The sequence below is a fragment of the Chrysochloris asiatica genome, unplaced genomic scaffold (assembly GCF_000296735.1).
Source record: "Chrysochloris asiatica unplaced genomic scaffold, ChrAsi1.0 scaffold00134, whole genome shotgun sequence".
In the NCBI taxonomy this organism is placed as follows: domain Eukaryota; kingdom Metazoa; phylum Chordata; class Mammalia; order Afrosoricida; family Chrysochloridae; genus Chrysochloris; species Chrysochloris asiatica.
Window position 1 is genome coordinate 7,595,372 of NW_006408652.1, and position 14,541 is coordinate 7,609,912.

General features: G+C 41.4%; 1 protein-coding gene across 2 annotated transcripts in view; it reads left to right on the forward strand.

Moving 5' to 3' along the window:
* The first annotated feature begins 294 nt into the window (after window positions 1–294).
* FMR1 (fragile X mental retardation 1) overlaps window positions 295–14,541 on the forward strand; it is a 39,317-nt gene continuing 25,070 nt past the window's right edge. For both annotated transcript variants that reach the window (XM_006869720.1, XM_006869719.1), the window contains exons 1-2: window positions 295–421; window positions 12,441–12,493. In XM_006869720.1, coding sequence (XP_006869782.1) covers window positions 371–421; window positions 12,441–12,493 — 104 coding nt within the window. In that variant the 5' untranslated portion in view covers window positions 295–370. The remainder of the gene's footprint in view (window positions 422–12,440; window positions 12,494–14,541) is intronic.

Consider the following 14,541-nt stretch of genomic DNA (forward strand, 5'->3'; position numbering starts at 1 on the left):
TCTCCACCCTCAGTACGCATGCGCGCGCTTTGAGTCCGCGCTGAGGGAAAGGGCGGGGCCGAGGGGGCCGAGCCCGCGGGGGAGGGGTGGCGTGAGCCACGTGACGCGGCTCCACTGTTTACACGCGGAGTGGGCCCGGCGTTCACCGCTTGGCCTCAGTCAGGCGCTAGGCTCCGTTTCGGTTTCACTTCCGGTGAGGGGCCGCCTCAGAGCGGGCGGTGAGCTGACGGCGAGCGCGGGCGGTGTTGGTGAAGGCGGCGCCGCTGCCGGGGGGCGTGCGGGAGCGCAGCGGCGGCGGCGGCTGGGCCTCGAGCGCCTGCAGCCCACCTCCCGGGGGCGGGCTCCCGGCTCGAGCAGGGGCGGCGAGAAGATGGAGGAGCTGGTGGTGGAGGTGCGGGGCTCCAATGGCGCTTTCTACAAGGTACTGGCTCTGGGCAGGCCCGTCGCCGCCCTTCCGACCCTCCCTTTCTTTGCGGCCTCGGTGGGACGCAGGCCTGGGCCTGGGCCGGCCTGCCCTCCGAACAGAGTAGAGAAGGAACGCGCCGGGCCTTCGGGCACCCCCCGGGAGGCCCGGCGCCGGTGGGAGGGGACTCGGCCCGATGGGGCACCGCGCGGCAGGCCCGTCTCGTCCGGAAGAGCGAGGGCGGCGCAGGTAGAGCGGCGGGAAGGGCCGCTGTTGCCTGCGGGCTCCGGCCTGCTGCAGGGGCAGCTGCTAAGGAGCGGGGCGCCGCCCGACCGGCCCCCTGGCCTGGCAGGTTCCCTCTGGCGTCGCTCTTCGCGGCCAGAATTGGGGGACTTTAGAGAGCCTCCGTTCCAGGCGAGGTGTTTAGAACCCAGCCGTCCTCCGGACCACATCACAATGGCAACTGGGCTCGAGGGGGTCTCTCTTTGTGCCCTTTTTAGAAGACACTCCAAAGTTCAAGAAAAACCTTCGCAAAAGCTGGGCGATCAGTGCACTGGAGAAGTTGGTGATCGCGTTCAGCTTCGTTCTCCCCCTCTTTAAAAAAAAAAAAAAAAATTTATTTATTTATTTTTTAATATCGGCAAATTCAGTAATGCAGTGGCTGAGAAACCATGAGCAACTCTGCTACTCCCTTCACATTTTTTTTTTTTTAACTCCCCCAAAGTCCGGAATATATGCCACGTAACTTCAGAAAACGAATTGCAAGTGTATTATTACTAAGGAATTTTAAGAACGAAGTATTTGGAAATATTTGTTCTTTGCTCCTAGCCTGGGTCTTTGCAGATCTGCACTTTGCCTGTGTGATGTTGTAGAGGACCATGTGGTGGGGCTTTGACTAAAGCTCTCGTGATTTTGAGTATGGGCTTTGCTTTTCGAAGTCGCATTGTAGAGCATCGAATTCCTTGCATTGGACAAAGTAGAATGAAAACTAAAATTTCGATGGATCAATAGTGCATTTGTTACTCGCCCTTTACTAGAGTAATTACACGTTTTCATTCCTTTTTGAATGTGTGACTTCCATAAGAGCCCACCTTCCGACAGTATTTTGTCAATTGAAGGTGCACATGGAAGAAAGCATGGAAGACTGCTATGGCCATTGTCCTACACAGTTCTCACAATATTTATTAGAGGATAACTAACGTTTCCAATGGGCATGTTTGACTAGAAGAAAGGAAACCGTGGGTTTCACTCCTTCACTTATTATATGGAAAATGGGGGGATCAGTTTGGTTCATAATGACTCAGGGATGTAAACTGTCCCAGTAAGAACAAGAAAATTTTGTGTTGTACAAGGAGGTGAAAATTAACCCAGCATTTCTATTCTTCACATTCTCACCAGTATCGAATTTTTGATGCATTGATTGCAGTGATCCATAATTTCTGATGGTTTGTGTGGACTAGTTCTAAGTCCCTAGATTTGTAGTTTTGGTTACTGTGCGTGTGGACCTAACTAATACATCTGAGCAGGGGCTAATGATAGAGCAGTATTTTAATTGATCTGTAATACCAGCTTCTATTGGACACCACTCCTAAGTCTTTTAGGGACATTTGCAAGCCATAGAGGGCAAGTAACACATCCTGGTCTTGAAGGATTTATTGTTCTCTTCCAGCAACACATGATTTGCTCCAATGGTTTTGCATGCAAACTGACTGGATCATGAGAAATGCTCTCTATCCTTGCCATTAAGTCTCCTTTTACTGTTTTTGTTTTTTAACCAAGTAGTTTAATTTGAAGGTGAATCAAAAAAGATTGGATTGTCCCTTAGATCATTGAGAGGAAAAATGAAACTTGAGCAAATGTGTGCAGAGACATTGCTGTTGTATTTATAGGCAGTCACCGGGTTATGAAGATCTACTTACATACAAGGAACCAACCCCCAGAAAGCCTTATAATATTAAGAGTTGGAGGTACATTCAGTGGTTCATAAATTACAAACAGGAGCTGTTTTGATTTTCTTAATATTTTTCCCCCCTTAGGTATACTGACTACTAACACCAGACCTAACTGTTCCAACTTTAAGTACACATTTGATTTAAGGACAGATTAGGAATATAACTCTTTTTAAAAATCTCAACTGATGTGTATTGGTGGGGGGAAAATTCATTTCTATTGTGAAAAATGTTGAAATGTTTCTGTCACTCATAATATTGCTGTGAGTTATAAAAGTAGAGCAAAAGTAAACTGAACTGCTGCTTGTCATGTCTGGTGGGACGGATGGGAAAGATACGAAATAACACCGCTCAAAAATGAATTACTGTAAAGAAGTGTGTTGCATTTATGGGTGAAAAAAGGTAGGAGGGAAGCTGGTTCATCGAATTGAAAAAAAAAAAAAAAAACACCATTAAAAAATCTAAACAAATCAAATGGCTTTGGTGTAATTGAACACAGACTTTGATTTGCCTACCAGAGCCACCATGTTGCAAAGGACAGTTCTCCATCTTCTGAACACATGCTCCAAGTTTGCAAAATAAACCCCATAGAGTATATATGCTGGTGAGTTTCATCCTTTATCTAGAAAACTGTCCATGCTCAGGATTTAGCATTAACAGAACCATGAAAACTAGACCCTAAGGTTGTAGCGACTCATTTCTACTTTTCCTCTGCTATTCTTTTAAAAAATGTGAAAGTTAGATTAGTGATTATCAGAGCCACTACTTTTATGCTTGGCTATTTCTTTGACTGAGTCAGTCACATGTACCACTTACAGAGCCGTGAATTATTTAAGACATGAGGCACTTTGAAATATGCCTCACAAAATCTTTAAAGCATTTTCTAAGTGAATAATGTTGAAATAAGGTCTTTATTCTAAGGACATCTGCCCCAAATAGTGTCATTTTCTTTGGACAGAGAGATTTGATGTGTTGAGAATGGTAATGAATTAACTCCATTTTAGAGGTAAAATGTGCTTCACTCCAGTATGAAGCATTGACATATCTTAAGATGTTGTTGTTAGGTGCCATCGAGTCGGTACCGACTCATAGCCACCCTATGCACAACAGAATGAAAAAGTGCCCAGTCCTGGGCCAACCTCACAATTATTGTCACTCTTGAGCCCATTGACACTAACACTTTGCCAATCCGTCTCGATAACTGGGTATATATATTAATTAGAACAGTACTAAAGATTTATCAATCATGGAAGCATAAGATGCAGAGCTATTATTTTTCTGAAAAAGTAGTGACTGATACCTGATTCCTTGTAATATGCTGAAATTATGCTTGATTGTGTTTTTATTGTTAAATGAATACTTTAGTATTTCTTAAATTTTAAGGTTTTGTATCTGAGGAGAGAGACTTTCATTTGGTGAGTAGTATTATTGTAGTAGCCAGCCACTAAATATGATCAAATGAGCAATCAAAAAAAAAATTTTTAAAGAAGACATTGATTGCCTAAAATGTCATTTTGACGACACAGCCTAACAATCACTATTTTACTACAAATAGACATATAAGGAACTATTCATGTTTTCTCTGAAGTCCCTGGAGCCAACTTTGCATACAGGTGCTGTTCTGAGTTTTGTCCTCAGGAAAGTGGATTTTTCAGTTCAACTGCATTTTTCTTCTTATCTAGGTAACATTTTTCGTATTGACTATCTTTGGGGAAGCATTGTTTTTATTCACGTTTTGTGCTGTGTACTTTTCATCTCCATATTCAAGTCTTTCTGAGTGTTCTGATAACCTCCCAATTATTAACTGAATGTAGAACTCAGAGGTACAAGAATTGAGTGAGTGCCTGATTCCTGCTCACAGTGGGAATATGCTTCTTGTCATGACTGGCATCATGATTAGCAGATGCTGAGTGCTTTACCTCTGTTCATCTAGGATCCTCCCTCACAGTCCTAAGGGACTGTTGTAGTCACAGTTTCTAGATGAGGACGTTGGTGTGCAGAGAAGTTAGGTGAATGACTAGTGTCACTAAACTTCTAAGGGTCAGATGTGGGATTTAAAATCAGATCGTCTGACTTCCTGAAATGATGAAATTTACTCAAAGAAATGAATTGGATTTGATTTTCTACTGATCTTGAAATTTCATTGTGGCCTTTTATATTCACTTAATGCTGCCTTAGCCTTCTATAACTGCAGTTGGAGGTTATGTTAACCATTTTTTTTTTCACTAGATGCAAAGAAATAATAAAATATTCAGTTTATCAATTTCCTGGTTTTCACTTTTAATTAACTTGTACAATTTGATATTCTACTCTAATTTTTCATATGATGACCTAAAAGGAAAAATACAGCTAGAAATCTTTGTGCCATCAAGTTAGCTTTCATTGTTTTGGGGAGCTCCTAAGAACTGAAGCTCTCAAAAGTTAAACTACATGCACATAAGGAAAATAAATGACTCATTGAATACTTTTTTTCTCTGTACCTGCATTGATTTGGGTCAAGGCATGCCAGAAAGAGTTGTAGATGTCTGTGATGTGTAACTAACGATCAAATCAAGTGTTGTGTTGTTGTGAAGTGCCTTCAAGTTGGTTCCGACTCATAGTGAACCTGTATAGGGCTTCTGAGGATCACATTTGAACCACCATCTTGCAGTTCAAATCGACTTTGGTGTCCAGTGCTTATCTTACAGTGCTACACCAGGAGTCCTAAGTCAAGTGTTGTGCTATACTGATTCTCACTAGAGAAAATGTATATCATGGTGTAGTACTCTCATAAAGAAAATCTGCTAACGATACAGGATGGGGATATATGAAATGCAATACAAATAAGATTCAAATCAGCATTTTAAGAGAATGAATGAATGGAAAAGTACAAGTAACCTCATCAGTATAGTGCGCTGACTTCCAGCTACAACTCATGTCCAGGAATACCCGTCAGTGCCTACATACAAAGGGTGACTTATTTTATAGGGGAAGCTTTGGGCTGCTGTCTTTGGCTGTCACATTTCGTATGTCCCTGTCCTTTGTCTCCTGCAGGTTCCCTATCTGAGGGATATTTCCCAGTGCACTCCATTTTCTCTGGTGAGCGTGATGGTTGCACTACATGCATGGTCTCTTGTGAGTGGCCGAGCAGTAGTTGTGTTCAGTGGTGGTTAGGTGCTTACATTGAAATGTTTGGAAGTCAAGAAGCTCTCTCATGACCAGAGGCTCATAATTGTGAGATCTTTTACATTGAGTGTCATGTATGGGGAAGACTACTCAAATAAGATGGGCTTCCTGTTTTGCTTTCATCAGTCCAATTTTTAAAATATCTTGTTTGAATTGGTTAGCTCTGGTCATTATGTACTTGGGTAAGTATGATTTTGTGATGGCTTCTTTGGTCTAGCTACCATTAAGTTGAGGATACAATGCATTTTTTTGTTTTCCTGTTTATTTTCCCCTACTCCCAACAGGGAACCTGCTTGTTTTTAATTGCCCTTTTATCACTGTTCTCAGACCATAGAGATTGTTTACCACATTTTTTTTTCCTTCTGAAAATCTAAATAATCATTTAGAAACGCTGTACAGAGTCTCTATGAGTCAGAACCGATTTGACAGCACTTAATCTTTGTGCAAGTATGTGTTTTCTTTATTACTCAATTTTTAATTTATTTTTTTGGGGGTGGAGAGTCCTTTTGTTCTGAATATAACTTTCCTCAATACAAGTACATCATTGGTTCTACATGTCTTATAAAATGTGCCCTTCTCCACCTAGTGCTCATTTAGTTAGTGCCAGCTCTGTGCCAGGCATTGTGCTAGGCAGGAAAAATAAAATACAAGTACTGTCAAATCCACTCCAATTCATGGTGACCCTATGCATGTCAGAGTACAAATATGCTCCATAGGGTTTTCAATAGCTGGGCTTTCAAAAGTAGATCAACAGACTTTACTAAGTCATATCAGAGTGGACTTGAATCTCTAACTTTTTGGTTAGCAGCTGAATGCATTAACTGTTTGTGCAAACCAGGGACTCTGCTAGGCACTAGAGATGTGTGCCATTTTATTACTCCCAACAACCAGGAAGGATGGTCTAATTTTTATATCCGTTCCTTACAGCAGGTAGACAAGGGATCGGAGATTGGGCTTCAGGTCCTAGGTGGTAGAGTGAAGATTTTGAGTCCTTGTCTGATTTGCAGCAAAGGTTTTCACCCTGAAGCTTATTGACACCTGTTAGACCCTCTTATACAGTTAGCACTCCTCCTATACAGTGCAGCATTTAATGCAACCGTTTAAAAAGCTCTCAAGAATCTCTTTCACGTATTTTCTCCCCAAACACCAACTCTGCTGAAAGTGTCTGGGACCACAGCAAAACTGAGTGTCCTAAGTTGCTGGTGCTCTGCAGGTGACCAGAGAGCAGGTTAAGAATGTTGGGTAACGGAGGGGCAGGACCGTATAAGGGTTACTGGAGAAAATGTGAGGAGAAGTAGTAAGGTGGAAACCTTGCTGGATGCGACCCTTTGGTAGAAAGAAGGCTGTGGGACTCACAGAAGGCATGTATCCTTGATGTGAGTGCACACCTATGGAGCTTTCCTCAGCCATTTCTTCTGTTCCACTTATTAAAGCAGCAGCAAGAAGGTGTTCTGTGTATTCTTCTGTCTTCAGTCAAAATTCAGTCTGTGGCTCAAAGTGAGTGATTTTGAAACAATCATGCCAATATCCATGTACACATAAGCCTCAATAACTGAAAGCAGTGACCCTGGTAGGCTGTGTTGTTTACTCAAACCATTTCTGACATGCAAATCCAAACTTGCTTTTGGAGCCTGTGAAAGAGTTTTCTGAAGAGTTCCAACTGTTACAGGTCTTCTCCTTTGAAGGAATGTTTGATTTTAGGAAATTGCTAATGTAGTGAATGAGTCTGATTAAACTGGACAATCACTGCTTGTGACAAAGAGAAAAATAAGTAAAAATATAGCAGTGAGCAATGAGACTGACTCTGAGAATGTTTTTAGGGTGGTTCTGAGCTCCATCCTCTCTTTATTTTTAAGTGCTTTAAATCAGTACTCTCTGTTGGAATCTTGAGAACTTGGAATGGGGCAAGTGAGATTGCAGGACTGATTTTGTATTTGCTTTACTTTTAGTTCATTGAAATGGAAATAGCCATGTAAGAACCATGACTACCATGGTGGACAGCCCCATTTAAACAATGGCAGCCATATTAGAAAGATGCCCAATTTAGCAAAGACAGTTCTTCCCCAACTGTAACAAGGTGCTGTTTTGTGGACTAGGAGACTTTAACATTTTTTATATAAACTTAGTGACATGGTTAGGTTCCAAAGACCAGGTTGTTATGGGAACATGCACAATGACCACATCTGTACCGTGAACATCACACCAGGCCCCTGATGAGGTCACCTGCTACTACTACCACCTCTCTCTCCCCCATATCCCCTCATCCGAGCTCAGCTCCCATTGCCACTTCCACCTCCCCATCCCTGCTTCCCCTCCTGCCTACACTCTTTTTAGACTGGGTGGCCCCAGTTCATCCTTTCAATGACCCCCCATGCCTTTGGTGGCTTTCTTGGGATTAGGTGGCTCCCTATCCCTGGGCGGGAGGGCCTTGGTGCCATAGAGGGTTGAACACTGCTGCCTGGAGCCCCCTTGCCTGAGTATTCCAGCTCTCAGTGGGTGGCCTTGCCCACCTGTGTCCCATATCCCCATGAGACTAGATCATCTAGAGCTTCCACTGAGGTTGTGATGGGCAGACCCAGCCTGCCCTGGACCTTGTACTGGAACTATCACTGGTCACTCACCCACTAACCCCAGCCCCACCCAGGTAGCCTGTTCCATGCTCACCTGTGCCCACCCTTGATGGTGGATTAAGGAAACATAAGGCTGCACAAGTACTGGTCAGCTGATGTGGAATCCCATGGCTCTAGGCTCCATTGCCCCGTGGGACACACAGCTTCCTTCCCAGCCCTGAGGGTGGCCCACTTGTAGAATACTGACTGCTACTGCCCCAGCCTGATGAGCCTCCTGTGAGCACCTAGGACCCACTGGGCACACCCCATCCACTCTACCTAACACCCAAGCAGCTCAGGGTGACACCCTTCCCCCCCACCCCCACCCCGCACTCGTTCCCAGGGGGTGAAATAGTAGCTTCCTTTCTATATACATGCACATGAGGTACACAGGTCAGCAACACCATCAAGGACTTCAGTGTTCATTGATTGCTCTCTGATGTGCATCATCAATATACAAAATAGGTTTTTAAACTATGTAAACGTGAAATGTCAGATAGTGAGATACTTGATAAATGAGTAGATGTAACATATAGTAAGGGACTAATGATAACAACTTCCAAACTGTGCAAGCATTAGAAAACTTTAGACAAATTTGACCATGGGAGTAATGACCCTTCTTGGTTAATAGAGATCACCTCCCAATAATAGTCTTAATTTTAATTGCTAATCTGATCCTACCCTCCAAAAGCAGAGTATCTATTAACCGTCATGTAAAGACAAAGACAAGGAAAAAATACTGAAGAGAAGGTGTATGCCCATTTTCCCCTCAATATTTGGGTCATAGTTTATAAAAGTAAGAGTCTAAGAGTGACGATATGTCCTTAAGATTTCTGTTTTCTAAAGTATCATTTGTTGTTGCTAAGTGCCATTGAGTTTGGTTCCTCAACATATGCTGTAGAAAATGTTCCTCAGTTAAGTATTGTCGAGTCAATTCTAACTCACATATGGCATTGTAGGCTCATCACAGGGCTGAGAACCACAAGGCTGACTGTTCAAACCCACCAGCTGCTCCTCAGAAACCCTATACAGGCTTGCAATGAGTCAGAACTGACTTGATGGCGCTTAACAACAACATAGGATTTCCGAGGCTTTTTAATGTTCCAGGGAGCAGAAAGCCTCATCTTTCTCCTGCAGAGTGGCTGGAAGGCTTGAACCACGGACCTTGTGGTTCACAGTCCAGTGATTGTGTTTAAAGTCACCTCTGTCCCATTTAAGTATGTTATTGTTTTTATGTGATGTGGAGTCGGTTCCGACTCATAGTGACCCTGTATAGGGTTTCCAAGGCTGTAAATCTTTACAGGAGCAGAAAGCCTCATCTTTCTCCCACAGAATAGCTGGTAGTTTCGAACTGCTGACCCTGAGGTTAGCAGCCCGATTCGTAAGCACTACAAGATTAAAAGGAGCTCTGGTAGCGTAGTGGTTACGAATCGGGCTGCGAACCTTAAGGTCAGCGGTTCGAAACTACCAGCCGCTCCACGGGAGAAAGATGAGGCTTTCTACTCCCGTAAGGATTTACACCCTCGGAAACCCTGTACAGGGTCGCTATGGGTCGGAACCGACTCGACGGCACTTAACAACAACAAGATTAAAAGGATAGGAAAAAAAATGTAGATTCCCCCCCCTTTAAACCAGCAACTAAAGATACAAGTATATACACATGCTTAACTTCAAAGTAATAATTTAACTCAGCTTGATATAGCATGAGCCATCTTGAGTGTACCTTAACACCTGGATGTCATTATAGTCCACCTAGATCTCACAGGGAAACTTCTTTTAGTATAGCGTTATTTTTGTTCATTTCAGCATAATTATCTAAAGTGCTTGGTTACTAACGAAACTGAGTGGTTCGAGCCCACTAGTTGCTTCATGGGAGACTTCCATAAAGATGACAGCCTTGGAAACACTGTGGGGCAGTTCTATTCTGTCCTAGAGGGTTGCAATGAGTTGCAATCACATGAACAGCAATGAGTGAGCTTAATTATAGGATTTGGGGGTCTTAGTTTAAGTAGCTTTCATATAAATTTTTTTAGGACTGGGTCTCAGCTATCATTGTTTTTTCTTAGAAAACCATCCAACCAACCAACCCCCTGTCATTGAGTCCGTTCCAACTCCCAGGACCCTACATGGAATCTTTACTCTTGTGGAGTGGCTGGTACTTCTTTTTATGGCTGAGTAATGTGACCCTGTAGGATAGGCACTGGACCACAAGGCTGGTGGTTCAAACTCACCAGCCGCTCCTTAGAAACCCTATATAGGGTTTCTATATGAGTCAGAACATACTCCATGACACTTAACAACAACAAATTTCCATTGTATGTATAAATTGCATTTTGTTTATCCACTCATCTGTCCATGAACATTTGGGTTGTATTCACTTTCTGGTTAGCCCTTAGAGCCCCTATGGGGCTGTTCTACTCTGTCCTGTAAGGTTGCCACTATGGCCATGGGGTCCAAGCTGTTTCCCAGTGTCCTCTTGCCTTTGTTCATGCAGTTCCTTTGGGCTGGAATTGCTGCCTCTTTGATTAATTTTTCCTTGGCGTTTACATTTCAGTAGAGACCTCACCTTCTTCAATCTGTTTTTCCTGGTCATTCATACCACCCCATCACACATACTTCTTTCCCAAGACTGGTGTAGGAACCTCTTAAGCAATGACCTACTCATTAAGTTTCTACTTGTTCGTTTCGATTGTGTCCATTCTGAGAGCCATCAACCCCAGACTACAACTGCACTCATAGGGTTTTCAAGGCTGTGACCGTTAAGAAGCAGACTACCAAGCCGTTCTTCCAAGACACCTCTGGGTAGATTTGATACACGAAGCTTTTGACTCGTAGTCTAGTGCTTAACTCTTTGCAACACGGAGTCTGAATTTCTATTAGGTACTCTGAAGTATAACTGTAAATCAGACCTAACAGCCTCCCAGAGTCCTGGTGTGGCGCTGTGGCACTAGACTGCAAGGTTGGTTTGAACTGCAAGATCGGTGGTTCAGACTCACCAGCTGCTCTTTGGAAACCCTGTACAGGGTCACTGTGAGTCAGAACTGACCGAATGGTACTTTACAACAACACCTTCATGCATGAGCATATGATGCTATGAGAATGCAGAGAGGAATTGTACTAGTCTTTTAGGCTTCCTACAGGAGGGGACAGTTGAACTGACAACTAAAAATCAGTGGACAATAGAAAGAGGGACAGTATGTACAGAGAGGTCCCGGAGCTACAAGGAAAGGCACAGGTAGTTTTGCATGGCTGGATCTCAAACTCTTAAGGATGTGAGAGATGAAGTTTGGGCAGGAGGGGGACTTGAATCATGAAGGGAAGTAGCTTCGCCCTAATCCTGTGGGAAGGGAGGAACCACAGGTCATTTTCAAATCAATCAGAATATAAAGCCCCTTGAGTTTCTTACCTCCTTATCCTAATCGCCTAATTGTCTAAAAACTCCTTTTCTGCACATACTAAAAATTTAATTTTATAGAATTATAGACAACATGCTGATTAAAGAATTGCTGATAATTAGTCAGCTATTACTTTTTTGTTAATGCCTTTCTGAAGATTACTAGCAGTTGCGTCAGATTTAAAGGATTGAAACCTCTGTACTTTACAATTTTTTTTCTCCATGTGCCTGTGAGATCGAGAATTTAATTAAACTCTGGTAATTGGGCTTTTTAGTGGTATTTGCAGCATATGGTTGTTAAAAAAAAAAAAATCAGTGTTCTTCCATATACATAGATTTGAGGTTTTATTTAATCATTTACTATTCTAATATTTTATTAAGAGAAAGATAGGGTGCAGCAGATCTGTACTGGCTGACATATGGCACCAAAACAGGTTTCTTAATTTTCAATAATTCTAGCTAAAGTATACTTCCAGCTTTGCCGTTAGCGCAGGTATTATAATGTGTTTCAGTTACTGATCTGGTGTTAGATGGTGAACTCTGGAGCACTTTTTCCCCTTTAATGTCTTGTCTTTGATTTTTATACTTTCTGTCTTTAGTCATAGCACATAGTAGGTGACAACATTGTTGTTGTTTTTAAGTGCGGTTTAGTTGGTTCCGACCCATAGCAACCCTATATAGGGTTTCCAAGGAGTGGCTAGCGATCTTGAACTGCTGACTTTAGAGTCCAGTGTATTTACCCACAGCGCCACACCAGGTGGCCACATAGATGTGATTAATGAAACAATGAACCCCCCAAAATGACAGGCTTTTATTTGAAATTCCATTTTAAACACAAAATGACAACTCTGTAAGATTTAACTGAACACATTAAAATGAACTTTAAGCTTAGAAGTTAATTTAACTGTGTTTTCTTACAGGCATTTGTCAAAGATGTTCATGAAGATTCAATAACAGTGGCATTTGAAAACAAGTAAGTGTCTTGCTATGTGTCTTTGGATAGTCAGCCTCTTTACAATTTTTATGCTAATTATTTTTACTCTTTAATTTTTTTGAATAAAATGAAAGTTCGATTTGAGTGTTTTTTGGGAATGGGTCTTCAGATTACTGACTATGAAGTTTCTGAGCAACTCAGCACTCAACCATTGGAATGACTGTTCTGCTTATGACCCCAAAGACCCTTGTATCTCAGTCCCTGTATATGTGTATGTGTCCTTAAACCAAAGTCTTCTATATTAATCATGAGTTTAGATGGGTACATTTGTAGTTTTTAAAGAATGAAAATGAAGGAATTTGTGGGTATCAGTAAGAATCTATGTAAGTTTTGCCAACATTAAGTCTAAAACCAGTTGCTTTAGTTGTCTAGATTTTTTCTTAGAAGTATAGTGTTTTACCTTTTTTTAAAAAAAAATCAGTTTCAGCTTTTTAAAATCAATAATAGCACTAGCTAATCTTTTCTGCTTTCTTCTGCTAGATAAGAAAATAAAAACACTTAAAGGTGTAGGAAGATTAGCTATAGAAAGCATCAGTGATAGAGGTTAGCATTTTTTTTTAAGGGAGACAAACTGCTTAATTGAATTATTTCTTTGTACTACAAAAGTCTATTTTCATAGTAGTCATGTGAGATCCCAAAGGAGGTTTCAGAAAGTTTGTGAAAGAATTTTTTCCCATGAGCTTTTTGAAGCCCTCTCGTACATATAAACTCATTTGGCAAAGCACAGATGTGATCATGATCTTAGAATTTCACTAAATTCTGATGAGTGTTTGGCAGTTACATTTGGGGTTTTATGTACAAAGAGAATTAAAAGCAGGTCACCATATATACAGACAGAAAGTAGAAGTGGTTGCTTAGGCCTGGGGGGTGGGGGAGGGGGAGAGAGGAGGATGAAGTGATGAGAATGTTCTAAAATTGACAATGTTGATGGTTTTACATGTCTGTAAAATACTGAAAATCCATTGAATTGTATATTTAAAATGGATGAATTGTATGACATGCAAATCATAACTCAGTAAAGCTGTTTTTTTTTTTAAAGAAAAAATAATAGGTGATCCAGACGTACTGAACAAAAAAAAAATTCTTCCTTTTAAGAAAATTTTAAATGTAGGCTTTTATTTTATTGTCTAGAAAATAAATTTTGCAATTTAATTTCTAGCAGATTCTGTTAGTCACTAACAGGACAAAGTGGTGACACTTATAGGGAGAAAAAGATAAAAGGATTTATTGCCAGCTCTAAACAAATAGTCTCAGACCAAAGTACACATCTGAATAATGGAAATACATTGGCTAGACTATAGAGTATGTATTTCTCTGAATGCATTGAGGCAAATGTTCCAGAACTGCCTCTCTGCTGTTTTGAGTGCCCATTGTTAAACAACAGTTAAGCATCTAGGAATCATATCTCTAAAGAGGAAGTCATTGTTAACCTGGAAAGTCATCTGTTTTTTTTTTTTTTTTTTCTTGTAATTATACTTTTACTTGCTTTTTCTCATCACTAGGCAAACACTGTGTTTCCCATAAAGGGAGCGTTCTCTTTATTTGCCACTCTTTTAGTGTCTCCTATAGCCCTTCATCTAAAGTATTAGCAAACACTCATTTCCTCTCTGCATTTAAGAATGTATCTTGTTTGTATGCTGATTGATCAGTTCTGTGTTCCTTTGTTTTCAGATTTCTACTGTGAACTTAAATTTACTTGATCTTTGAAGTTCCTAATTATCTTCCTGTACCATATCTGCATAGAAGTTTGTCTTCAAGCTTTTTGTCATCCTGGGACTAGAATATCAGTTGTTGGTCCTTGTGTTCATGGAGAATGTTTGAGATAAAGCACTGGGTCTAGTCAGAATATCCGCAGGAGGTGATAGGTACCTACCAAAGTGCTAGAGTGTCTCTGTGTGTTTCCTGTTTGCTTGTTCTTCAGTTGAAAACAAGACTGCTTAGTAATAGAACTTCAGACTGTATTTACCTTTTCTTTGCTTTCAATCATTAAGAAACTCTTGTTATTCAAATACCACAATGCTTTAGAT